This window comes from Tachysurus vachellii, chromosome 2, assembly GCF_030014155.1.
Source record: "Tachysurus vachellii isolate PV-2020 chromosome 2, HZAU_Pvac_v1, whole genome shotgun sequence".
Classification (NCBI taxonomy): domain Eukaryota; kingdom Metazoa; phylum Chordata; class Actinopteri; order Siluriformes; family Bagridae; genus Tachysurus; species Tachysurus vachellii.
In genome coordinates, this window is record NC_083461.1 from 20188209 (window position 1) to 20215992 (window position 27784).

Here is a 27784-nt window from a genome sequence, read left to right on the forward strand (position 1 = left end):
TCCGTCCTGTCCCAACCGGTGATCCTGTGGAAATGAGCTCGAGCGCTCCCTGGGATTCCCGTCTTCTGCAAGGCGCACGGTCACGTGACTGACAGCAGCGTCCAACGTATGTTCAGAATCTCCAATTCTTGTGAACCTGTTGCTTGACATTACTGTCGTATATCTTCTCTCCTTCTTCAAGAACTGTCACTGTTACAAGTTCCTCATGATTTAAAACAACTGAGCTACAGTCAAACTACCTTTTTGAGAGCTTGGCTAACTGGATGAGGCACCCCTGTGTGTGTTGCATTAATTGGGAGTCAAACATTTCAATAAAATTAACTCAGAAATATTTTGAATTTGTAATGTGAAAAGTTAAAATGTGGTGTAGCATTTTGGACTTGGAGCTAGCTGCTTCAGATATCTTCTAACAATGAGAAGAATTATAAAATCTAACAAATGTATTACTCAGAAATGACATGCAGTGATGCTTTGGTACAGCATAGCAAATATTAAAGTTCCAAGTGATTTGTTAAAGATGGTGATAACAGGATTCCTCTATTTCTTAACAAAAGCAGCACGGCAGCACTTGTCAATCAGCGAGACACCTCGAAAGGGCACAGCAATACAACCGTGGCATTTTAGTTAAGTCAATTTAGGGGTCAGGCTGGATATCAAATCTGACATAGCAAGCAAATTTAGAATGTGTGAAATTGTGTAGCTAACATATCCAAGATTAAAAAAAACGTTACAAGTAGTAATGTGACAGATAAGGAGCTGGATGTTTTGATGAAACTTGCAGATGTAAAAGGTGACAAGGTGCTCTCTCTCTCTCTCTCTCTCTCTCTCTCTCTCTCTCCCTCTCTCTCTCTCACACACACACACACACACACTCACAAGCACACTCTCATATGCATACACACACACACACAAAGTTGCAGTGCTCATTAAAAATATTTTGTATAGCTGTGTACCTCTCTGTGACTTTGTCCTGAACCTTAGTCCTAAGTGTATAAAAACATTTTGGTAAATGTCACCTACTGGAGTCATAAGTATTTCTCAAATTAGTTAGCCCGTTGGTGTGTTTGGATGAAATGTAGTCCAAAACAATGTGCACATTTACTTATTTCCAAGAAAAGTCTTCAGGACAAAGCAATTTGTTCTTTGCCATTCTTACATTTACATTGATGGCGTTTCGCAGACGCACTTACCCAAAACATAGTATAACAGTGCTTTGAAGTCTCTATCGACGAATAACACTTCACTAGTTTACAGACTTAAGATACTACTAATTAGGATTTTTTTTTTTTAATTTCTACTCTTAAAAAATATAAAGACCTGGTACGGATGCTCTTTTTGGATTGGTTGGTGTCTCTGGAGACATGGAAGCTCTTGACCTGCCCTTGAACAGAAAGATGAAATGATCACTTGAATAGGACTAACCTACATTAAATCACACCCAATAATCAGCCATGACTGCCTCCATATCTTTTGTTTTGTTATGCTTTTCTGCATTAAAATCAGAAAGGTATTTATTGCCAAGTATGTTTTCACATATGAGGAATTTTTTCTAGTACAGGAGCTCCACAGTGTAAACATATAGCAATGGTAAGAAATGAACACATAAATAATAGACAGTTGTATGTGCAAATTGAAGTAAAGATGTGCAAATTCAAATATAGATGTGCAAAATAAAATATAAATGCGTACTTGTAGACAATGTAAGAATAGGGTATGCCTATGCATACCTAATAAGACAAATTTCCAATTGTTTGGTAAATAAATTCGCGTAGTTCATCTGAAATTAATTTCAGTGTGGCCTAGGCATGACGTAACATGCTCACTATAAGGTACCTGAATAATAAATGAAAGAAAATATAATTGTAAAAATGTCAAGCTAATATGCTATTTAGCACAGTAGTATTTAAGATTTGTGATGTAGCCCCTGTTATCGTATCAAAATGACACCCCTGTCATTGAATATGGTCGTAAATGTCACCCAAGTGTCCATGGTATTTATTTATTTACAGCAGTGTGTGGTTTGGGACGAAGCCCGAGAAGCACACGCTCCACAGCTGCAAGACACTTTTTGAAATCCATCCAGTCCGAGTACTTTAGATCAACTAAAAATAGCTCAAGACACAATAGCTGTGGCTGGAGAGGTGACAGATTTAGTGGGCTGATGTAAAATGAGACATAGCCCACTTAGTGATGGATCCTTCTGAGGAGGAGGTTGTAAATCAGAGGTGTTAACATAAATGGGGTGGGGGGGATCTGTATTGAGTGAAGGACATATCCAAGAATGAAATGTCCAAACTCACTAGGGACGGTGTGTGTAGGCTGGCTGTGTCCTAATTCTGTTTCAAGGTGCCGTCACGATGTATAAACTACAAGAGAGAGAAAAAAACGTGGCCGATCTTCCAACTCCTTTCCCAAATTTTCGATTTTATTCAGAGAAAAACTGAGCACAGTGTTTCAGTGAAGTGCCATCATTTGCATCTCCACCGAGGCGATGTTTAGTTCTCACTCTGTCTCTCTTGCATTACTAGCCTGGCAAAAGACTGGCACCCTAATCAACATCCACTCACCTGGTTACCTTAGCAACGTACTTTGAAGTTAGCACAATGATTTTAGACATTTAAAGGAAGTGTGTGTAGGTGTATCATGGGGAAAGCATAAATGTATTGCGAAAAAAGACCAAAGAGATGCTCATTTTATAGCAAGAATTGTGTGTGTGTGTGTGTGTGTGTGTGTGATAGTGACACAAAGTTTTCACCACTTATTCTCTCTCTCTCACACACACACTTTTCTCCACTGAATTTATATTCTCTTTAAATTTAGCATCCACCATCTGCCTCACATCTGTTTGTTTTGAGAGTGAAATTTATGGAAATATGTATTTTCTTGTTACTATATTCCCAAGATTCCATGCTTCTACATTCCATGCCACTGCATAGAACATTTATGTCCCAAGCTTCTACTTCTATTTAAGATAGTGCTCTAGACACTAATGTAAAACACTATCAGGTGTTACATGCAGGCAATATACACAAAATGATTACCTCAAACTTTTGCTAATTGAATACAGCCCTATGTTCTCAGGGTTCTCTCTTTGACGTTCCATCACCCCATCAGAGAGACTGAAATACATTCACTAAATGAAACAACCCTGCAAACTGGTAGTTTATGGGAGTTATCCAACTAGCTAATTACCACACAAACTAGTTAGTAATGCTAATTACTACTAGTTAGTAAGGCTGTGTACAATGTAAGAATAGATACTGAAGTGTAAAAATCTGCATCTCCACCGCTCCTCAACTCCCAACAGCTTTCTCTGAGAGCTGCTTTCTTTTTAATGACCGTGATTAATGCCTGTGCTAAATGGAGGGATGGAGAAAATGTTCCAAAAAACCAGATGGCAAAACACTGAAGTGTGATGAGTCATTTAGGTTTTTATAATTCCCTCACCATTTTCTGTCAGCGATGTTAATAAACTGTAATAAGGGTTTTCTTTGGGGTGCGGGGGTCTGGGGGGAAGGGCCCCCCCCCCCCTTCCCCCCAGACCCCCGCACCCCAAAGAAAACTGTTTCTGGGTTTCTGGACTGATGACTGAGTCATTGATTTTCTTCACTGACTCTGTGGCAGTGCTAAAAAATGCATGACTATATGTAAACTATATGTATTTTACTTACCCATTTTTTGTTTTTTTTCTTACGAACTCAATCCAGAGCTGTAGAGAGGCATTTAGTACGGGAACAGAGAGCAGTTTATTTTTGTGGTGCTGCACTGAGCTTTTTCTGTAAACATGTATACATGACAAAGCAGTCATCACTCTGTGGTAAACAAACAGCAGGGTCAGAAAAACATGGCGTCTTATGTGTAAATGTTGAACTTTGTTGTTTGTTTTTTTTTTTTTTTTGGGGGGGTATTTTAAAGTCACAAGTGAAAGTGAAGAGTACAAACTAATAAGGTACACTGTCATCTAATCCTATACACAGTCTGTCCGTCTCATGTAGCTGGAAGTTTGTCTTACAGACTGTAACACTGGCTATCTGTCTATTTTCAGTGCGCACAGAATCTCACTGTGTAATATTGTGTTACAGACAGAAGAGAACAGCATCCTCTAGTGTCTACAGTGGATCAATGCAGGTGTAGTGTGTGGTATGTGTCTGCAGTCTCTCTCTCTCTCTCTCTCTCTCTCTCTCACACACACACACACACACTGCAGTTTATTCTGAATGAGGAAGAGCTTGGTTTAGCAAGAAACACACAACTAAATGCACTCAGGTGACCATGAGCTAACTTAATCTAATAAGGTTGTAATTTGGTCTTGAAAACAGATCAATAAAAGAAAATATATAGACATATATTTTAACAGCCTGTATTAATTCTGTGTGAGACATTTGTAGGTTGTGTGAAGTTTGGGCAAAAATCAAAAACTCAAAGCATTATTTTTTAATTGGAAAATATATATAGTTTTTTTTCACATTTTAAAAACAATTTGCCAAAGTATCAGGTGAAATCAGCTCAGCTCCAGATTAAACACGCTCTATTGAAGCCATGACATGTCAGCAGTGCTGCATGTTAGTTCATTGTTGCAGCACACACTAACAACCAACACAAAGTGGATTAAAGTAGCACATCCCTGAGGAACACTCAGCAGGTATCTCCAACCCTCTGGTCTCTGACTGGGTTGAAGTCCAGAAAGCAGGTTTGAATTCAAATGATTGATTTACGTTGATGTGGTCCTGCATCCTCTCACTGTGAGTTTCTGAGTTTATGAAAACTGCTGTGTGAAACTCTGATGAAACTCTTTTATCTTTTCCAAAACAGTTTTCAGCTTTTGAGTTGGAGGAAGGATCGTCATCCTGACCAGTAGGAAATTGTTCATGTCAAAACTGCAGTACTCGGTCAGTCAAATATTCAAACAAAAAATAAAACATAAAACTAATCTCATACAAAACTAAATCCATCTAAGTGAAACTGCCACAAAATGCTAATCTAATCTGTACATTTATCTAGTTAACCCTGCTAACAGGAGTTTCATCTAATATAAACTGTAACTGAAGTCAGGTTTAATGTAAACATTCATCTAACTAACAATCTGAACAAAATCTTCAGGTGGCTAATACTTCCAAATGCTAAAAATTGAATCATAACATTCAGTTCTTCGACACATGCTAACAAAAAGTCAAAATCATTAACATTACCTAGATAACACTGCTACATGGCTGCTAATCTAATCCACGTATTTGGCTGAATCCATAATGAAATTCTAAAGTATTTTAACTGTTATGTTAGCAGGCACATTTGAGTCTATATCACTGGACAGTTGGCCAACACAACAAAGTATATCAGCTAGTCAGTTAGCTATATTGATTAATGTTAAACATGTAGCTATTTAGCACTGCTAGCTGCCTAACACCATGTTAATTAGCTATTTCAATTCTTTTTATTTGCTTTACAAACCTGAAATGGTATGTTCCATCTTTCTGCCCGAATCCACTTCCAGGTATGAGGCAGATGCCCATCTCCTCGAGCAGTCTCATGCAGTAGAACATATCCGGAGCCTGACCTTTCTCCTGTACACGATGACAAAAAGCAACAGCTTCAGCTCACAGGACACTTTAATGTTAATTCTAAACTCACTAAACCACTCCAGGACAGTTAGGCGATGTACCTGGGCTATGGAGATGGCTTTAGGTGGAATGTGAATGCGGGGGAAGGTGTACATGGCTCCCTGGACTGGATTACACTGGATTCCTGGCACCTGATTAAGGATCTGCTGTGTCATGCTAGCTTTCTTAGCTAATTCAGCCAATGTGTATGAGCGTTCCTACAGACAGCAGCACAGACAACATCGTTTTAACCTTCTCGCCTTTTTTATGGTTATGTTACCAGTCAAAATGGACATCACACTACACCTTTGAAGATTTTAAGCACCTTGATGAAGGTGTCATACGAGGGTTCATGTGGTTCAGGAGGATTTACCACCAGGTCCAGTAAAGCCTGTCCAGTTACAGGTGGACACAGACGCACTGACACCAGCTTCGTCAGTTGAACCTTGACGTCAGAGTCCAAATTCACCACCTCCATGTAGCCACCGCGAAACCCACACCTTAGAGAAGATGGAACAAACATCTAGCATCTGTCTAGATGTAGAGCTCTTGGTTTTTAGCAATGAACTTAAACCCAGGAGCCCTGGCTCTTGTAGCTTAACTTCTTTAATTCAGCCAGGCAGCTAGTCAAATAGAACTTTACTAACATGTTAGCTAATGATATGTATTTTAATGGTTATCCAAGTTTACTTTCAAGTTAGCTACCATTAGGTCTGGTAATTTATTATTAAAACTGGTAGCCAAGTTACAACACTGGGTGAACTATTATGCTGCGTTTATTCAGCCAGGATCCATTTTGCTAGCAAACTAGCTAAGCAAGCTAGTAAACTAAATGGTAAATGTAAAATGAAGACATCTGCCTTATTAAATTTATTTAAACATTTAGCATATTAGCTCACTTACTCTCCCATGTAGCACTTGGATGTGGAATGAAACGAGGCCAGTTCCAGTCTCTCAGAGTACTCCGGCCCCATCTCAAACAGTACCTTCTTAAACGAGTGAAAGTCACAGCCATCTGCGTACACGTTGTCCTGATAAACCTGTGAAAAGTACATCCGAGAAAATAGCATGAAAGAGGGAGAAAGGAGGAGAAAGAAAGGAAGGAAGAAACAAATGATGGAAGAAAATGAAAAATGAATGAAGAAAGAAAGAAAGAAAGAAAGATACAAACAAACAAATAAACGATCGAACAAATGAACGAAGGAAGGAAGGCAGGAAGGAAGAAAGGAAGAAAAAAGAATGAAAGAAAGAAATTAACTGGAGATGAAGGATTGGGCGGGGTTAATTTTTTAACACACCTCGTCAGCCAATAGAAACAGCTTTTCCTCCGTGGCGAATCGGATTACATCTTCAATACACCGTCGACTCTGCACCTGACCTAGCCATGAGAAAGTGAGTGATAAAGTAAGTGCTGCTCATTTTTTAGGGATGGAGTCTTCAGCTCCCGCAGTGTTCAGGGCAAAAGAGGTTGATCTACAGTGTGATGAGGTTTGTTTTTTACCGGTCGGGTTTCCAGGGTTGATGATACACAGGACTCGAGGTGTGCAGTGTTTCTTGGCTTCCTCCACAGCACGCTGCAGCTCTCTGATGTCCAAACTCCAGCATGATTCCTCGTCCAGATAATAATTAATCTGCACAGCGGCGAGCTCGGCCAGAGCGGCGGAGTACAGCGGGTACTGAGGGATGGAGATCATCACTCCAGTCCGAGAAGATCCTTCACCTGAGACCAGCAGCTTCAACATTGTCTGAGAGAGAGAGAGAGAGAGAGAGAGAGAGAGACAGAGTAAAAGAGAGAGAGACAGAGAGAGAGAGAGAGAGAGAGAGAGAGAGAAACTTGATAATAATGCACTATGAATGCTAGCTAGTTAACAAACTTAATCAGATGTGATCATTAAAACTGTCATTGTTCTACAACAGTAGCATATTATTTGATGCTGAACTGAAGGCTGTTAGAGTGTGTGTGGGTGGGTGGGTGTGTGTTTGTGTGTACCACTATGCCGTCACTGGCACCAGCAGTGAGGTAGATGTTGTCTGGATTGCTCTTGATGCCTCCGTCTCTCTTCTCAATGTATCGTGCCACATCCTGTCGAATGAGCTGAATCCCCTGACTGGCGCTGTAGGAGCCTGAGGGTGGAGACGGTGCACTAACCATTACAAAATATCACTGACTTCCTCTCTTCTTCGTCTTCATCCAATTTGTTGTATTATTGAGTTTCTTTGCATGAAATATTTAATTCGAATGCTTCATCCCACCTTTTTTATTGTTTTACTTTAATTGCTGATTTATTTTATGGTTACTATATTATTTCAATTATTTATTTATCAATGGAAATTTCAATCCCTGTTTAAAATTTCCTTTTTTTTCTTAGCATTTTACCTGATACTAGAGAACTGGCTGTGTTATATAATATCCCACAATGCACTATGAGAGCTTATCCTGTGTTCAGCTAAAGAAACATCAATGGATCAGGAATATTAAATTTAAAAAAATTATGTTTTTAGTGTAATTAGCATTAGCTAACGCACTAGCTCAGAAGTCAGTTTTGAAAAACTCAGCTTCTGTTTACACTTTCACCGTTTAAAAAGAAGGATGCTTGCTTTAATTAGATTGGAGGAAAAGTAAAATGAGGACTGTTGCAGCGTGAGGCTTCACCCAAACTCCCTCCACTGCAGGCCTGAAGGATCCGTCGAGCTCGACTTTTCACATCTTCTGGAAATCTGTCATCATCCAGAAGATCGGGATAAGAGCAGATGGCCAACACCTGAAACACACACACACACCATCAGCCATTTATTCAACTGAATTAAATTAAATATGTTCTATTTATCTAGACATTAGTGTCACACACACACACGATCAACTAATGACTCAGTAACTCTGCTGTTTGATACCAACCTGTCTGAAAAAGGTGATGGGTTTCTGACCCATGGCGTGACAGTCTCCGATATTTGCCCTAATCACTTCAGTGAAAGGCTTCTTCATGCCCTGCACGAGGGGAAAAACAGTATTACACACATCCTGCTCACTACATTGGCATCATTCTGTGGGTGTGTCCCAATCCTCAGGCCCTATTTAATATATAGGACATATAAACATCAGCATTACAACACTTTGGGTGTGTCCCAATCCTCACACCCTATGCTCTATATAGGCCATGTAAACATCAGCATTACTCCACTCGGGGTGTCCCAAACGTCACGCCCTATAGCTGCATGTGAACACAGTTTGACAAATCCATTCAAACCTGTTGAAGTTCCATTTCGATCTGCACGGCTCTCTGCACTATAGGCCCGCGCACTGCATACTCCACCTTCTTCACGTTCGGGTTCATGGTGTCCAGCGTCAACACATTTACATGATTCGCCATTGTTTCTCTAGCTGTAGTCCCTCTGACAGGAAGTGACAGTGTATGACAAAATAATTCTGCAGGTAAACACGGCAGAACCAAACAACATACAACACAGTAAATAGCTAGCAAATAGCTTTAAATAATCACATTACATCCACATTAAATTAGTCAGTCAAAATAGTTAGCTCCAGTTAATGTTACTAAATTAATGTTTCTGAATTGTTACGAATAAATCACATTGGATAAAAAAAAAGTTTCAATCTAATGATAGCATAAATAATAATAAAAATGGATTAAGCTACTACTAGAAACTAAACTGCACTCAATTTACATTCAGAAAACAAAGAAAACTATCGCTATATTGCACTGAAAACACAAACAGTTAAAGTTTCTTTTCAGATAGCAAGTTTAAGTGTTCATTCATCACTCAATAAATCCTTCACAGCAATGTGGAGTCTGTCAGTGGCTTTCTAAAAGATGAAGAGTATGGACATCTGTGGTTAACACTTCATACATGTAGCATTTCAGACAATTTACTGAAAATGTATTTATCATTGTCATTAATCTGAGTGCTCTGTACTTCAACCAGCTCAATTTAGACATAAATCCTAATACACGTGTGTGGGTGTGTGTACGGTTCGCTCATCCTGCTTATGTAACATGAGCGCTTCATTTTCACATTTTACTACAGGGATCCATATAAATAGCTTATAGAAACACCTTTCCTACCTTAAAGACCATCAAAACAACACCGGAGTAGAACAACATTTGCTTTGTGAGAGCATCTTTAACTTGAGGAGTTGTGAAGCATAGCACACACTTGAAAAAGGTGTGGTATTTGTAAAAAAGTCAAGAAAAAAAAATGGCAGGAAAAGCTCAGACATGTTCAAGACTCCCGAAGCAATGCCGTTTTGAGCTTCTGTGATATTTGGCAGCGAGTTGAAGCACATGCTGGTCTGGATATTTTTAAACCTGGCCAGCACACACCGTACACCTCGAGGGTAGAGTGTAGAGTTTCTATGATCGCACATGTTCAAAGAAATCACACGCCAATCCTGCAAGAACACACTCCGACCAGCTGAAGCTTCTTCAGGAACAACTGAATCACTAGAGTTTCCAGACTGTATGAACCGTTAGCATGTGCTTTATCAGTCGAATGTTGAGTCGTGAGGCTGTACATCTCAAGATAATATTAATGCTGAATAATGCCAAAGCATGTACTTTTACTTTAAGACAGAAAAAAACATGGAAGGAAACAACATTGCAATGGGCTGCACTACATCACTGGTACTGATTATTTTACTATAAGAGAAGGCTGAGATTTGTTTTAGTTCTTACAGAAACCCATAACTCAAGAGCTTTGTTATTACAGCAGCCTTGGGGCAAAGACACAATCCTGGAAATAGTTCAGATGTCAAATAAATCTTGCAAATTTGTGAGAAAAAACAAAAATAAATTATTTAGGTTTTGTTCTATTCTGTAGTAATTGCTGTAACATTTATTTTTGAAGGATGCTTTCAAAAATATATATTTTAATAATTGGATTTTTGGAAACGAACATAAGAAAACTCTAAATGAAATCAATATCAAACCAGCATCTTGCACACTTTGTACAGTTGCACAAAGTCAGGGATTTGGGTATATGGTTAACAATTCTACCAAGCAATGCTGATGCTGCTAATGTTCATCAATTACATATGTAGCTTGAAACAGAGTCATTATCTGAAATAGGAACAGCTGTGGAGGAGCTAATACCTTGCAAAACAGCCGAACTCTGCTACCAAGGTGAGGTGGTGGAAGATGGTTTCATGTCACAGCTCATACATCATGGCAAGCCTGAGCACAGCAACAAGACACCAAGTAGTTCTACAACAACAGCAAGGGAGACCTTAAAGGCGGATATTAAAAAGCAGACTAGGGTTTTAAAGCATTTCTGCAAATGGATTTGGAGATCTGGTTATGATTAATGCAGTCCTCGAAGCTCAGAAATACAGTCAGATACTTATCAAGGACAGGAGGCAGGACAATGTCCCCAAACATTGAGTCCTGGAAGTGATGGTGTTTCCCCACAGAGCCCTGATCTCAACATCAATCTGAGTTCCTTCAAAAACTGTCTGAAAGCAACAAGACACAAAGTATTTCTACAAAATCAGCAAGATCTCTCCAAGGCAGATGAACATCAACTCAGCATCATGACTCAAAGCAACAACGCTGTCAGAAACCTGCAGATTCTCTAGCAGAATCCCAGCAGACTCCAGGAGGATCAGGACCTGACTGAAGAACATATACTGAAATGGTCAACTTAAACCAGTTTAAAACGTAAACGCAGAAATGTAGATAATGTACAGAATTACACTAACCACGCACAGGATATGACGACCAAATATGGTGTGTATAAAGGAAGTGAGAACAGAAGAAAGTCAGTCAAGAAGGTCAAAAGCAGTGTGGAGATAAAACTCCTGTATAATTAAATGTTCCTTTTAAACAAACTGCAACACACAGAAATAACCAAAACATTTACACAAAACCTTTTGTTAAATAAATGGGCCAAATGCTAATTAGACAGAGATAGATCTGAACATGCGTAGTGTGAGAAGCTGGATCACACACAAACCCATTAGCCCGGTGTTAATGATCACATACTCACACTACACTCCGTGATGAACACACTGAAAGTCACACAAAGTCAAAGACAGCCCCAGTTCGAGGAACAGACACCACCTTCAGTTGGGAGGAATGACCTTTGACCTCTGTGACCTCAAAGAGTGCAGAAAGCCTTGGAACGCTCCTCCCACCTCAAACCCCTCAAACCATTTTAGGGCCCGAGGTCAGAGTGACGGTGATCTGAGGACGGAGCCAAGTGCGAGTCTGAGAGGGGGTGTGTGTGTGTGTGTGAGAAAGAGAGCGAGTGAATGAGTGTGTGTGTGTGTGTGAGAGAGAGTGTGTGCGAGAGAGAGTGTGTGCATGCATGTGCTTATCTGAGTCTCTGAGTACATTCAGATGATTTTCTTCAGCATGTAAAACAAAGACAAACATTATTTGAACAAAATAAAAAATAAACAAACTACAACTACAACTACAAATTGACTGAAAAATTAGATACTGAATAAAAGAAAATACAGGATTTAAATATCAGTGGAAAAAATTCACTAACTCAAACTCAGTCTTTTAGAGCAATTTCTTTTTTTATTTTTCATATTTTTAGAACCTTCATCAGTGTGGAGATCCTGGTGCTGCTGCTGCTTTTTTTTTTAACAACCAAAAACAAAGGGGTGTCATTTTACTTTATTCTTAAGGACAACTGAAGCACTTTTCCACACACACAAACTTTTTACACACTCATATTTCGAATAAAGACAATTTTCATCGTTAAAAAAAAGAAAGAAAGAAAGAATGACGAAATGCCAGCACGGATTGACATAATACAATAGAAGCGTGCCATAAGGTCAGTTATACAACATAACGCTAATCTGTATCCAGTTAATCTGTTTTGTCTTTTAGCCTCTAGGGGACTTAATATTCAGCTATCATTTTTTTACAAAAAAATAAAAATAAAAAATAAATAAAAATCACAAATAACAATAAAAAGTGAGAACTTTAACATGAAAATTAAATACAGTCAAAGAAACAAACAAACTGACAGTTTTAGGTCCTTTTATTTAAGCTTGATTCAAACGGAACTTTTTTGTGCAACAAAAATGTCAGACAGAAGAGACTGTCCGTTTAGACTTGTTTTTTTTTTAAATAAGATTATGAAAGTACATCATCTTCAACCGTGAAAAGACACCATGAAAATAGCTTCTATATAAATCTTTTTTTAAATTTTTTTTTAAATCTACAGCGATCCAGAAAACGTCGACTCCCTATCAAAATATAGGATTTTAAGTTGTGTTTGAGTCAGAACATAAAAAACAGACAGCAGTTAAAGGCAGCAGGCTGCTTGTGTTTTAAAAAAAAAAAAAAAAAGAAAGAAAAAAAGTTCAGACTCGCACTTCCTTCTCATGGTCCAGTGCTTCATCAAATAAATAAATAAATAAAGCTATATTTTTTTTTTTCAAATATATAGATATATAATCTTCCAGGTCCAGGTTGTTTTTTTTTTTTTTTTTAATTCATAGATTGTAGCATAAATGATTTTGAGAAAAATAGAGTAACTAATGGTCTCGCTGTATCTGAGAGAGGATCATCAGGAACCGACTTTTGTTTTTTTTTTTTAAAAATCACATTTCCTATAGTTAATAACATTTACTCATGTTTAACGGTTTTAATGTCATGTGGATCGAAGGGGCAGGATTCTTAATCACAAGGTAGCATCAAATCTCGACATGTTTTCATGCTGACGGTGTTCGTGCTGGACGTGTCTCGAATCAATCACATAGTGCACGATTGTTTTATTTGTTGTTTAGCTAGTAATGCTTCCTTTATGACAAATCATCATCCTTCCTGCACAGAAAAGCATTTCTCTGTTGAGAGAATAACTTGGATTGTTGAGCAGGATTATTCATAGTTTCATGACAAGGAAAATGTGCTTATTAGATCATTAACACGACAAGAAGAAGCTGGATGAAAATATAGAATATGTATATAATGTTAGAAATAATGTGTTACAAAAATACAAATTTGTTTCATTATCCAAAATTGATTTCATGTGACAGGAAGGCCGTGTCTGCAGCTGCAATAACACCATCAATAACATGGAATATTTTTTCGAAACATTACTAATGCATATGAAGTCATATAATCTAATTTTGGCCTGAATCCTTCACATACTTGTCCGGAAGATACATCTTTACTTTTTACAGCTCCGCACAGGCTAAAATGACAGTTTCAGGACCAGCGTCCCCCAATCAGACTTTACAACAAAATATACTTTCACCAAATCAGGTGTATTATTGCTTTAGAAGTTGCACAAGAGTGTAATATCAGGAGATTCTTTATACCTGTGCCGAGTATCACATTTCCCCGTCAAGCCATCAGAAAGTGGTTGATCGTACCATTCCGATCACAGATATGAACTTTAATTATAATTAATCACAATTTAAGTCATTGACTTAATTTCTGACAGAACAAACAATTATAACCTGAGGGATAATATTTTTGGGGCCAAGTGGAGAAGTTTAGAGAGTTGAGAGGTGAAATAAGGGTGAAAGTTGAGTGGGTGGGGTTCAAGGGCCAGCTTCAGAGAGCCAAGTGAACAAGGCTAAGGAACTAGTTTCACATAAGTGTGATCTAGAGCGCTGAGTGGGCATGGATAATGGGCTGGCTCTAGAGAGCTGAGTGGGCGTGGGTAAGGGGCTTGATCTAGAGCGCTGAGTGGGCTTGTAATGGGGCTGGATCCAGACCCTTGACTGGGCGTGGGTAAGGGGCTTGATCTAGAGCGCCGAGTGGGCATGGTTAATGGGCTGTATCTAGAGCGCCGAATGGGTGTGGTTGTGTTTGACAGAATTAAAGTTCTGGAGTTTCCACTTGTAAATAACATGATAAGAAAATGCAACAATCAGCACATACCTAAACATACCTGCTTACAAAAACTAACTAGCTGTGTTTGTACACTGGGAAAAAAGTTCTCACTCCCTAAACTGACTCCAGGAAGTCCGCTGGTCTTTCCACCGGTAACGAAATAAAGCTAAAAAGGTTTTGCCATCTAAAAATAATATCTACAAAAATATTTTCAGCTAATTTGTCTTAAATCTTTGCAGCCATCCTGGTGGCTTCTTTGTGCAGTAAAAGCCTGAGCAATAGATTTGTTCTAGTCTTCAAAACACACGTTTTAGGTTTCAGCTTCATTCCTCAATCTTCATTTTTTATACTTCTCTAAATATAGATCTCTTAAGAAAAGAGAGAATTTCTTTCATTATTTAACTGCCAATGGTTGAACAATTCAGCTAAAAATATGAAAGTGCACTCGATAGATGAACTAACAGACTCTGCACCCTATGTAGTGCACAAGTTATCCAATATGGAAGAATTTGAGAATTCCTCTCCCTATCCTTTTTGTAAGGTAAGGTTCGACACTGGATTCTGCGCCCTACACGCCGCACTATATGTATATTAGGGAACCCTATTGGATTCAGCTCTTAACACCCTACACAATATATGATATTATAAGAATAATGGCTTCTGTACCCTGTGAAGTGCACTAGGGAGCCATTAGGACAGAGAATTAATAAGACTAATGACTCGAATGCAGGTGTTCATGGAATGTTCATGGAAAGTTCATGGAATGTCGAGATGTCAGTAATAAAGTGCTGGAGCTCGGTCTTCTCTCTTCTCTGACAGGAAAGTGTGGTAAAGTAAACAAAAATACAACAGGGAGTTATGATAACGAGCGCAGGATATGAAATTGCCTTACAGTGACGGCCCGCATAAAATTCTGTAAAAGTTAAATAATAAAAAAAAAAAAACAGAACAGCACTGTTTATTGCTGAAACGTTTGAGGAATTCTGCACTCTGTGCTTGCCAGTAGAGCTGTGTGTGTGTGTTTGTTTGTGTGCTCCCTGTACGAGTCCGCAGCTTAGCTTGTAATTAACTGTTCTTAACAATGCTTCTGTTTGTCCTCCTACATAAGTCCACAGCACGGCTCTTTGTGATTGGCCGGCTCCTCTTCCTCTGGTGCCTTTAGCTTCAGTAGAGGTGGATCTCCACTCGCAGGTGTGAAGTATACTGGCTGTGTCACCTGTTCGGCAGGCCCCGCCTCTTCCTGTGTGGGAGGAAGTAGCGGCGGAGCAGGAGCCTGTCGTTTCTGAAGCTTTGCAGCAGCTCTCTGGCGTTTCAGCTCAGCTAGCGTCTGATGTGATTTGTCCCGCGTCATGGTATCTGTGTCCCCAGGGTCAGCATTCGGCAGTGCCGGACTCAGCTGATAGGAAGCGCTGCGCTCCCTGCGTCCACCGCCGCACACCTCTCCGGGAACAGAGGATGAAGATGCAACAAAGGTGCTGCCATTTCCTATGATAGAGTCGCGGTCTCCGTTTTCTAATCCTCGGTCATTATCCGGATAGCATGAATGGGCGTCCTGGACTCTAGAGGCTGTCGTCTATAACAAGAGGGAACAGCCAATCGTGTTAAAGACAATCTTAAAAACCAAGCCTCATCATTGTGTACTTAATTTCTTTAAGGTTTGACACTCCTGTTGTCTTACAGATCACCTTACTGATACAACTAATCATCTCTGACATCATAATAATGACACAAGCAGTCATTTGCCTAATTAGCATAATGTCATGGCCACACCCCATTTTTAAACACTGTTCAATTAATAACCCACACCAGAGACATGCTATGAAAATGAAACTTTGTATATTTGCATCTAAATGTAATTCTTGATGTAGAATCTGTAGAATCTGAACCAACAAAGACATATGATATGATTAAATGATACATTTTCTGAGACAATTTACTCTTCACTCATCATCCACCTTACAAATGGTATGCGAGTTATGCCCCAAAATCTTCAGTCAGTGCACGTGACCTGAATGAGACGAGACACAACCACATCATGGGTTCATGGGGTCAGTAAACTCATACTGAAATAATCATGATTCCACTGACTGACTCATGATGCAGTCTAATGCACTTAGTGAAGATCAGTATCAGCAAGTGGATCAGAATAAAGATCATAGAGTCAGTTGTAGGAAAAAGAGGGATTTGGCTGAATGTGGAAAATCTTTGCTAATTGTGGAAGACTGTGATCTCTTCTGAATATCACAGAGTTGGCTTTTGATTTTGAGTTCATTTCTGTGGTTGCAAAATGGTGAAATCCTAGAGGGACTGAATCAGGGGTGCTGGGTTTGAACTTGTGCATGTTTTTAAGTACTCTCATATGTGTTTTGTGTATCTACATTTTCTCACCATGTGTTTGAGCTCGGCGTCCGTCTGTCTGTCTTCGTCCTCATCCTCCGTCTGTCTGTCCTGTCTCCCCCTGTCCTGCCATACCATGGCCTCCTTGTGGTGCTCTCGTCTGTACAAACTACTACGCTCATTCACACTCGTTCTCCTCACCACCTTACTGCTCAAACACACACACACACACACACACATTTCAGTGCAGAATCTTCACTGTGTTCATAAACAAAAAATATTCTCTCTCACATGCACTCACATACATGGTCTCACTCTCTCTCTTTCTATCACACACTCATTCGCACACTCACCCTCGGCTGCTGGCGCTGGATGCTCGTCTCTGCAGTGAGCCTTTGTGTTTGTCCTGGTTCTTCATGATGGCATCATGTTTGTGTTTTAGCTCCAGCAGCTTTGCCCTCACCTCCTCATCCACACACACATCTATACACACACAAAGATTCAGCCTAACACCGCACACATTGTATGAGCATGAAGAGTAGAGGCTATCTAGTGCAATACTGTGTGTGTGCGCGCGCATCTGTACGTGCGTCTTGTGTGTGTGTGTACTTAGTTTGAGTATACTGTGAGCTATAATTTCCTACATGGTGCAGGAAGATAGCAGGAAGTTAACCCTAATACATAGGAAGCATATTTTGAATCATAAATAGTGCATTAATATAGGACCTAATCATGTCTTGATTACAGATCCCTGTGTGATTTGGCCTGAAAAATTATTTATTCAACATAACAAACAGAAGTGTCTTACTCACCTAGAGGAGTTTCATCCAGGAGAGACTTGGCGTTTAGATCTGCGCCATGAGCCACCAACAGCTCAACCATTTGCAGCTGAAACAAGACAAACATGTCCTAATGAGAAACACACACATCAGGTCATTTAATGCTGCACACCAATCATTAAATAAACCACAAAGCTGATAAATCCTCTATAGTGATTGGTTAGAAGGTGTCTATAACAGTAGCTCTGACGGTATGAACACGGACATTAAATGTAGGAGAAAATGGGCAAAAAAAATTGGGCAAAATGCCTAAAAAAATTTAAATAAAAAAGTAAGGATATGCTGTTACGGGAAAATAATCAACATCGCGGTGGCTCTAGTACCTCCGCTTCATTACTGGTTACTTCAGAATTACTGTTTAACAGAAGTGGTGACTGTACCAGAAGATCTTCCCCTTTCTTCTTTTTTCCTCCCCACTGTTCTCCTTTTAATTTTGTTCTTTCCTTTCTTCTTTCTTGATTAATTTCTGAATTTCACCTGTTACCTGATGACATAACACATGGTACAGCAGCTGACCAATCAGCAGCTTTGCTTCCACTCCCTTCTGTTCTTTCCATCTTTATCATCTCGATCAGGAACGCTCATATTCAGGGGTTTACAAATACAAAGAATAGGTGGGAATGAGCACTGTGCGAATAAGCTCTAATGAAATGTTTTTATTATTTTTTTTTTATTTTATTTTTTTATTGAAAAATCAACAATCACAAATACAAGAATGTATACAGACATTCTCCATTTTCCTTTTTCAAACAACAAAGAGCAGACACTCCCACCCCGCCACCCAAAACAAAAACAAACCCCCAGACAAAGACACACACACACACTCACGCGCGCACGCACAAACACCCCACATCCCCCTGTTAAAACAACTGAAGAAACGGAAAAAAAGGTTATGCATACAGTCCAATTATTGACTGAATTAGAACTCTAATCAGGTAACACCTGTAGTCTCCTAAAGTAAGAAATAACAGGTTGCCACTTGCAAAAAAAGGTATCAGTAGAACCCCTCAGTGTATATTTTATTTTCTCCAACTTAAGAAAGAACATCAGATCCTTAAACCACTGAGAGATGGAGGGACATCTTATTGCCTTCCAGTGCAGAAGTATACAACGTCTGGCCAACAAAGATGAGAAGGCTAAAACATCTTTGTGTACAGAACTCAGTGATACTGACTCATTGGTAATACCAAATATAGCGATCAGAGGGCATGGCGTCAATTGCACTTCAAATATGGAGGACATAATGCCGAAAAAACCTGTCCAGAATGCGTGTAATTTTGGGCACAGAAAAAACATATGACTTAGATGACAGGGGGAAGCATGACATCTGTCACATCTGTCCTCTACCCCAGGATAGATTTTTGCCTGTTTAGATTTGGAAAAATGAATTCTATACAAAACCTTAAACTGAATGAGACTGAGGCGGGCACAGGAAGTGGTAGACCATATCCTATCTACGGCTTTCTCCCAACGTTCGTCGCCTAACTGCAGCCCTAACTCCTCCTCCCAAGCGGTCCTGGTTTTATCTATATTACAGCTATTGAGAGATAAAATGAAAATGTATATCTGGGAAATCAAGCTACGCTGGTGTGGAGTGAACATGACTAAACTCTCCCAAGGTTGCTTGGGGGGTACAGAGGGAAAATTGGGAAGGCATTTAGAAACAAAGCTGCGGACAAAGCTGCTTGATGCCTTTTTCGTGCCATAGTGAAAAAGCTGAATCTAAAAAAGACGGGGGAACAAATGATTTTTATTCAGGGGGCCCAGTGCTGATAGAGCCCTAAATTTAAAATGACGCCTAAACTGAAACCAAATCTTAAGTGTGTTCAGTACGACTGGATTCAGTACGAGTGTATTGAGATGGTTTGATCGGAAGGGGTGAGCAAAGCAGAGCTGATATAGAGGATGATCTACAAGACAGTAGCTCAAGATTGCACCAAGTGGATTCCGTTGAATTGGTCCAGGAGTTTAGTTTTTGGATATGTGCAGCCCAGTAGTACATTTGAAAATTGGGCAAAGCAAGCCCACCACTGAGCCTACATCTCTGCAATAGAGTCTTACGGATTCTGGGAGGTTTTCCACCCCAAAGAAAAGAATTAATGATTCTATCTAAAGAATCAAAAAAGTACTTTGGTAAAATAATGGAAGCGATTGAAAAAAATAAAGAAACTTGGGCAGAACAATCATTTTAACTGCATTGATTTTTCCCATTAAAGACAGAGGTAGACTGCTCCACCTCTGAAAATCCGACTTCATGTCTGCCACAAGCGGAGCAAGATTGGCATGAAAAAGTTTGGGTAAGGAACGGGTCACCGTAATACCAAGGTATTTAAAGCCTGAACAGTTGAATTTGAACGGCAGATTCAGGTGCTGAAGTTGTAGAGCGGTATTGTTTACCGGATAACACTCACTCTTAAGAAAATTCAGTTTGTATCCTGAAAAAGAGCCAAAATCATTTAAGATAGATAAAATAACAGGAACAGAGCTTGCAGGATCCGTCACATATAGCAACAAATCATCGGCATATAAGGATACCTTATATTCCGCCCCCTTGCGAGTTATACCTTTAAAGGATAATGAGCATTTAAGTTTAGTGGATAATGGCTCAATGGCAAGAGCGAATAGCAGTGGTGACAGTGGGCACCCCTGCCGGGTTCCACGCCCGAGACTGAAATAATCAGAGCTAATATTATTTGTACGAACACTGGCTTGCGGGGATTTATAAAGGAGGCGGATCCAGGAGACAAATGTATCACCAAACCCAAATTTCTTCAATACCGCAAACAGGTATTCCCACTCGACTCTATCAAACGCTTTCTCAGCATCCAATGAAACGACAACCTCAGGAAACGGAGATGACTGCTTAGAGTAAATTATATTGAAAAGTGTACGAGTGTTAAAAAATGAATGCCGCCCTTTTATGAATCCACTTTGCTCCATAGATATGATACGTGGTAGTACATTTTCTAACCGGGATGCAATTACTTTTGCCAACACTTTCACATCGGCATTCAGCAGTGACAGCGGTCTGTACGACCCGCACAGGTTGGGATCCTTGCCCTTCTTCAAGAGAAGGGCTATTGAGGCTTGATTAAAAGAGGATGGTAGCACGCCCAGATCCAGAGATTCATTGAACACACCAAGAAGATGAAATGTTTTTAAAAGAGTCAAAACGAAAGTGGGTGATCGAGAAGGAGAGGACGACTAGAGATTCAGCAAAATGTCTGGATTATACAACTGGTTACCAATAAATCGAACTGGTCTTTTCTATTTTTAACCAAAAAAGGGTCAAAAGGACATTTAAAACAAATCAAGCTATGACAAGTTCTTATTTTACACTCATTTTTGCAGGGCATAAGCTCAGAGAATACAAATATAATGGCATAACTCAACATGCTGGTTTCAAGGAAAGATACATCAGAATGTGATCTGGAACACATCTGTCTACAGTAACCATCTTGCAGAACTCTGTGTCATCAGACCTAAGGAGAAGTTGGGTTTACATGGGAATCATAGGTTTCGCTTCAACTTTGATTTGAGCAAATTCATCATTTTTGAAGGTACCCACAGCTTGACTTCCACATTTAGAGTTACTCATATAAAACTACTAAATACGCATTTTGATTCCCTGGTATTTAATCTTGTACACCGCCTGAGAAGGAACAGCAGCATAAGCGCAGCACCAAAAAGCAGAATGGAGATGAGACAGGCTGCAGTTAAAATTTCAATGTGGTTTCAAACAAGAGGTTCAATTCCTGTGAAGATCCAGATTACCAGAATGAAAATGACCTGGCCAATGAGAGCATCAAGAACATCAAATCAGGTAGGGTACCAACACAGACAAGGGGAAAGTCTCGTATAAAACAGCTAACACACAGCAAAAATCTTTATGGAGATTAACACGAACATAACGTGACAAATTGTTTTTGCATATTTTGGAAATGATCTTCGAAAAGCTGATACATGCTGTTACGTTATGCGCTTATATACTTATCCTGCTGCACTGCTGAAATCTCAAATCTGACTGGTAAAAAGGTTGAAATGTTGATTTATTTATTATATTTATTTATCCCATGTTTATTATTAATTTGCTCACTCTAATGCATTACTGTTTCGGTAAATAGTCTAATACAGATTACAGTGTGTTTTTTTATTTAACAAATTCACTCTTATGAAAGAGTGAATTTGTCCTGTTTATTGAACATTTGGACCTTGGTATAACAAGATAATTTATCTGAATCCCATTAAACTATATATTTTGAGATGCATATCATAATATCAGAAACAAAGCCAAAAACCAAAAAACAAGTACCTGTAAATGAGTAAGGTAGGTGACCTTACAAAGCGTTTTCCTTTATCTCCGGTTCTTGTTTTTAAGGTAATACTTCAGGGAGCAGATATTACAGACTTGCTGCAGTGTGTTTGACCCTGCTGTGTGTTCTCCTGATTTCTGGTGTCTCAGTGCTGTGGGTCAAGTTCAACAAACTGGCAACAACCGACTCCAGACCAGCTATGCAAACCTGACTACTGAGAGGGACCAACTTTACAGTGCTCTGAAGAGAGATGAAAGACCAGCTACAGGCCAGCTACCACAACTTGACAGTTGAGAAAGACCGGTTACAGAGCATTTACAACAACCTGAAAGTCGAGAAAGACCAGTTACAGACCAGTTACAACAACCTGACAATTGAGAGATACAAGCAACATACCAGTTACAACAACCTAACAGTTGAAAGAGACCAGTTACAGACCAGTTACAACAACCTGACAGTTAAGAAAGACCAGCTACAGACCAGTTACAACAACCTGACAGTTGAGAAAGACCGGTTACAGAGCATTTATAACAACCTGAAAGTCGAGAGAGGCCAGCGACAGACCAGTTACAACAACCTGACAGTCGAGAAAGACCAGCTACAGACCAGTTACAACAACCTGACAGTCGAGAAAGACCAGCTACAGACCAGTTACAACAACCTGACAGTCGAGAAAGACCAGTTACAGACCAGTTACAACAACCTGACAATTGAGAGATACAAGCAACATACCAGTTACAACAACCTAACAGTTGAAAGAGACCAGTTACAGACCAGTTACAACAACCTGACAGTTAAGAAAGACCAGCTACAGACCAGTTACAACAACCTGACAGTCGAGAAAGACCAGTTACAGACCAGTTACAACAACCTGACAGTCGAGAAAGACCAGTTACAGACCAGTTACAACAACCTGACAATTGAGAGATACAAGCAACATACCAGTTACAACAACCTAACAGTTGAAAGAGACCAGTTACAGACCAGTTACAACAACCTGACAGTTAAGAAAGACCAGCTACAGACCAGTTACAACAACCTGACAGTCGAGAAAGACCAGTTACAGACCAGTTACAACAACCTGACAGTCGAGAAAGACCAGTTACAGACCAGTTACAACAACCTGACAATTGAGAGATACAAGCAACATACCAGTTACAACAACCTAACAGTTGAAAGAGACCAGTTACAGACCAGGTACAACAACCTGTTAATCGATATAGACCAGCTACAGACCAGATACAACAACCTGACCGTGGTGAGAGAACAAGACCAGGCAAAATGTACAGAATTGGCTAATGAAATGGAGAAACTGCAGACAAACTACAGCAGAATGACAAACCAGAAAGACCAGTTGCAGAAGGAGAAAGATGAAATTCAGGACATATTGGCAAAGATAGGTAAGCACGTGTCCAAAAAAAAACTCAAAACATCAGTAACAATTACTAGAGCTATGTAACAATTAGGGATGCACTGATACCACTTTTTCTCTTCCGATCCGATTGCAATACCAGCAGTTGCCGGTATCGCCCGATACCGATCCGATATCTGTGTTCGTTTCTACCTTTAAAACTAAAGAATGTACAACTCTTTAGTTGTTAAGATTTATTTGTTTCTGGCAAAGAAATACAAAAATGCCCATTTCTGGATGAAAAATGAAAACACAAGAATCCTTAAAAAAGTATTAATGCAGTAGCAAACAGTACTTTTAACAGTTAGTCGCATAACAATCTAAACCATATATACTGCAATTATTAAATTAAATTATTTTCTGAAGAAAAGGCAATATTTTAAAGTGAAGCTTAAATTAGAACTCTTGAAACACAATGCAAAATGTATTAAACAGTAAACCTTGCACCCAAATGAGCGACATGTTTAACACACTGAGGTAAATGGAAAGGGTGCCTGCTAAACTTGTCTGTCTGTCGCAGGCGGTTGTGCAACATATTTCCTATAAAAATGTATTATATTTATTTTCATTAAAGTAATTTAATATATAAATGTATTTTTCTTATAAGTTCAAGCAATAGTTAGTTAATTGACATTAATCAACCACCACGGGCATGGGCGTCGGAAGTAAATAAAAAGTGGGTGTGTCCTGTCCCACCCACATATAATGATTCAGACGCCCATTGATTTCAGGAAGCAGGAGCGTGGTCAATGCTGTAGGTAAAATGCGGAATGGAGTTTAATTTATTAGGGCATTCCTCAAGCAAAATGGATTCGACTGGCAGCGCTTTGAAAAGTAATAAAAAAATACATATGCGCCGAATAGAGACGGTAAAAGTGGTTGGGTCCAATATTATTGGTCTTAAAAAGTGAACATATAAAAAAACATATAATGTTCCGCCCATGACCACGGGTATCGGATTTGGATGCTTGGAAAAATGCTCAAAATGCTTGGATCGGCGTCGATACTGATCCAAAATATTGGATCGGTGCATCCCTAGTAACAATTATGAGTGCTGCTGGGATTTTACAAGAATGTGCATGTGCAAGTGGTGTGGACAAAGAACTGGCAAGACTTAGCAAAAACTTGTAGGAGGTGACAATTTTTACATTTGTGTGGTTAGGAAGAAAAAAACCCTGATAACACTGGGGCATACCAGAGACCTGGTTAGGGCCACAAGGATTTAACACACAAAATTGTTAATATTTTGGGAACTAGGGCCACATACAAAATATAGTAGGCAGGAGAGATTGCAAGTTTAAATCTCGAGAATGGCTCTGCCAATGATGGCCCTGCTATTCGGATGGGAGGACTATACTCTCTCTTTGGTTTGGGGTTTGGTCAAACATTGGGAATTGACAGGAGACCAAATTGGAATAAAATGGGGGAAAATGCAGGAAAATAAACAATACAACAAAAAAATTATTACCTTAAGGAGTGGGTCTGTTTAAAAACAAAATGAGATTTACAATATATACTTCTCTATCTTACCAACTGAAGAAAAAACTCAGGGATGGATATACTTTATGGATGGATATACTATACTTCGGTTCCAGTCTTTACCTCATCTCTACTGAGAAGAAGCGATGGACTGAAAGCAGACAGGACTGTAAAACGAACAAAGCAGACCTTGCGATCATCCAGACCAAAGAGGAACAGGTTAGAGAGCTTGAAATTAAAAGAAAAACAATAAGCCTGAATTTTTTTATTAACTGTTATCATTACAGGTTCTCCTTAGTACGCAGCTGGGCAACGATAAGGCTTGGATTGGTTTAAATGACAGAAACACAGAGGGGACCTGGAAATGGGTGGATGGTTCGCCATTGACCACTACGCAAGACATTAAAGTTCATTCCCTATTTATCCTGGATTATCCTACATGACACAAACTAAAGTAGCACACACTGCAAAAATATATGTAGTATCTCACAGAAGTGAGTACACCCCTTACCTTTTTGTAAATATTTTATTATATCTTTTCATGTGGCAACACTGAAGAAATGACACTTTGCTACAATGTAAAGTAGTGAGTGTACAGCATGTATAACAGTGCAAATTTGCTGTCCCCTCAAAATAACTCAATACACAGCCATTAATGTCTAAAACGCTGGCCACAAAAGTGAATACACACCTAAATGAAAATGTCCAAATTGGGCCTAATTAGCCATTTTCTCTCCCCGGTGTCATGTGACTCGTTAGTGTTACAAGGTCTCAGGTGTGAATGGCAAGCAGGTGTGTTAAATTTGGTGTTTTTGCTCTCACTCTCTCATACTTGTCACTCGAAGTTCAACACGGCAAAGAACTTTCTTGCCCCTTTTCCACCGAGGCAGTTTGAGTGCTGGTTCGGAGCCAGAGCCTAATTTAGAACCAGTTCTTTCTGTTTCGACAGCCAAAGCACCGGCTCTGAACCAGGAAAAGTGGTTCTTAAGTAGCACCAAAACGTTGCTGGTCTAGACTTAAGAACCGCTTGTGTCAGGGGCTGTGGGCGGGGCTACTGTTAGCGCATTTGATAATGTACCTTAAGTATACTAATGTTTAATACACTTTTACTTTACCGCGATATGATACATTATCAGCACACATGATAGTAGGTAGCTACATGCTAAGGCTAACTTTTTTCTGTGTTAATGATAAAATAACGTTATGTACTTTCTCGATTACAACCTCTGTTTATACAGATTACATGGAGCTGCATGTACACGTTTTATTCGCCGCGTTTGGATGCCAATGTATGTTCGCAAAGCCATGAGCATTAACAGTAAAGCAACATCCGCCATTGTTGATGTATTTCTGTTTGCCGCTGCTGCGCTAAAGTTGCTGGGACACGTGAGACGTTTACAGTGACTTCACACTCAGTGCTGTGATGGCTCTCTAGCCGGTGGAAAGGCAAACCGGTTCTTAGAAGGTTCGCCAGTGGAACCAACTTTGAACCAGCACCAGCGCTAGCTCTGAACCAGCACCCGGTTCTTTCTGGTGGAAAAGAGGCATCAGAGGATCTGAAAAAAAAGAACTGTTGCTTTATTTAAGATGGTGCAGGCTTATAAGATTGCCAAGTCGCTGAAAGTGAGCTGCAGCATGGTTGTCAAGACCATACAGGGGTTTAACAGGACAGGTTACACTCAGAACATGGTCTACCAAAGAAGTTGACTGCACGTGGTCAGCATCATATCCAGAGGTTGTGTTTGGAAAATAAATGTATGGCTTCTGAAATGACATGGCTGTCATCCCAGAAGGAAGCCTCTTCTAAAGATCATGCACAAGAAAGCCAGCAAACCATTTGCTAAAGACAAGCAGACTAAGGACATGTATTACTGGAACTGAAGTGTTGCGGCTGCATGAGTGCTGGGGAGCTACAGTTCATTGAGGGAACCATGAATGCCAATGTGTACTGTGATCTACTGAAGCAGAGCATGATACGCTCTCTTCTGAGACTGGGCCGCAGGGCAGTATTCCAACATGATAATGGTCCCAAACACACCTCCAAGAGGACCGCTGCCTTGCTAAAGAAGCTGAGGGTAAAGGTGATAGATTGGCCAAGCATGGCTCCAGACCTTAAACCCTATTGAGCATCTGTGGGGCATCCTCAAACGGAAGGTGGAGGAGCGCAAGGTCTCAAACATGCTCCAGTTCCGTGATCTTGGAAGAGTGGAAGAGGATTCCAGGAGCAACCTGTGATGCTCTGGTGAACCCCATGCCAAAGAGGGTTAAGGCAGTGCTAGAAAATAATGGTGGCCACACAAAATATTGGACACTTTGGGCCCAATTTGGACATTTTTACTTAATGGCTGTGTGTTGAGTTATTTTGAGGGGACAGCATATTTACACTGCTATACAAGGTGTACACTCACTACTTTACATTGTAGCAAAGTGTCATTTCTTTAGTGTTGTTCCATAAAAGTTATAATAAAATATTTACAAAAATATGAGGGTTGTACTCACTTATGAGATACTGTATATATTCTTAAATCATCTGCCGCAAATTAATGACACTCCAGGTCAAAAAAACCATATGTACTCTAGCTTCACTACTGAGATTATGTAAATGATTTAAATGAACACACAAATGTGCACATGGGTTGATCGGCACTGAATCATATAACCGTGTTTGCTAGTTTTATTTAATTCATCTTGTATTATTCATTTTGGCTAATTTGCTAGAAGTGTGTCTAATTCAGATCAGACTGATTCCAAGTCTCTGGATTTCAGATTCTGGGCTCCAGGGGAACCCAATAATGTGGGTAATGAGGACTGTGCTGAGATTTGGGGTTTTCCAGGTAAAAAGTTCTGGAACGACAGGCCGTGCGATGATAAAGTAAGGTGGATCTGTGAGAAACTGTCTACTCTGTGGTAAGATGAAAAAGAAAAGAATAAAAGTCTTAGTGATGTAAGAAAATAACTCTGACTTTGCATTTCACTATGATTTCTTTTCAGATTAAAC

General features: G+C 39.6%; 3 protein-coding genes across 14 annotated transcripts in view; 1 reads left to right on the forward strand and 2 right to left on the reverse strand.

Moving 5' to 3' along the window:
- Positions 1-4419: 4419 nt before the first annotated feature.
- si:ch211-217a12.1 (alanine aminotransferase 2-like) lies at positions 4420-11792 on the reverse strand. Of its 9 annotated transcripts, none has more exons than XM_060862861.1 (13): positions 11595-11704; positions 10703-11061; positions 8843-9021; positions 8494-8583; positions 8251-8359; positions 7588-7721; positions 7099-7342; positions 6896-6975; positions 6501-6637; positions 5923-6097; positions 5660-5815; positions 5449-5561; positions 4420-4847 (listed from the first exon to the last, which is right to left on the reverse strand). In XM_060862861.1, exons 3-13 carry the CDS (start codon positions 8963-8965, stop codon positions 4757-4759), a joined length of 1452 nt encoding a protein of 483 aa, XP_060718844.1. In that variant the 5' UTR covers positions 8966-9021; positions 10703-11061; positions 11595-11704; the 3' UTR covers positions 4420-4756. The 9 variants fall into 9 exon arrangements, with proteins under 9 accessions (XP_060718844.1, XP_060718834.1, XP_060718878.1 ...); XM_060862851.1 differs by lacking the exon at positions 11595-11704 and adding an exon at positions 11170-11580; XM_060862895.1 differs by lacking the exon at positions 10703-11061 and having other exon boundaries at positions 11669-11792.
- Positions 11793-12111: 319 nt separating this feature from the next.
- Positions 12112-27784, reverse strand: part of ppp1r16a (protein phosphatase 1, regulatory subunit 16A) — a 38162-nt gene continuing 22489 nt past the window's right edge. For both annotated transcript variants that reach the window (XM_060862933.1, XM_060862924.1), the window contains exons 8-11: positions 17557-17632; positions 17098-17227; positions 16796-16952; positions 12112-15980 (exon numbers count right to left, since the gene is read on the reverse strand). In XM_060862933.1, coding sequence (XP_060718916.1) covers positions 15507-15980; positions 16796-16952; positions 17098-17227; positions 17557-17632 — 837 coding nt within the window. In that variant the 3' untranslated portion in view covers positions 12112-15506. The remainder of the gene's footprint in view (positions 15981-16795; positions 16953-17097; positions 17228-17556; positions 17633-27784) is intronic.
- The window catches only part of LOC132840879 (centrosomal protein of 135 kDa-like), an 8111-nt gene continuing 1572 nt past the window's right edge, over positions 21246-27784 (forward strand). The window contains exons 1-5 of one of the 3 annotated variants that reach the window (XR_009647845.1): positions 21246-21406; positions 21962-23296; positions 24847-25005; positions 27553-27693; positions 27778-27784. The exon at positions 27778-27784 is cut by the window's right edge and continues 1572 nt beyond it. Coding sequence is in view for 1 of the 3 variants with exons in the window: in XM_060862954.1 (XP_060718937.1) it covers positions 22147-23296; positions 24847-24923 (1227 nt within the window). In the remaining 2 variants the exon portion in view is untranslated. Of the gene's footprint in view, positions 21407-21961; positions 23297-24846; positions 25186-27552 lie in introns of those variants that run through there. The other 2 variants (XR_009647844.1, XM_060862954.1) reach the window with 2 other exon arrangements.

Coding starts and splice junctions, on each gene's coding strand:
- si:ch211-217a12.1 (XM_060862895.1), bottom strand. CDS start 8,965: ATGGCGAATCATGTAAATGTGTTGACGCTGGACACCATGAACCCGAAC. Junction 7,722..8,250: donor CTGCAGTGGAGGGAGTTTGG/GTGAAGCCTCAC, acceptor CTCCACCCTCAG/GCTCCTACAGCGCCAGTCAG. Junction 6,976..7,098: donor CAACCCTGGAAACCCGACCG/GTAAAAAACAAA, acceptor TCTCATGGCTAG/GTCAGGTGCAGAGTCGACGG.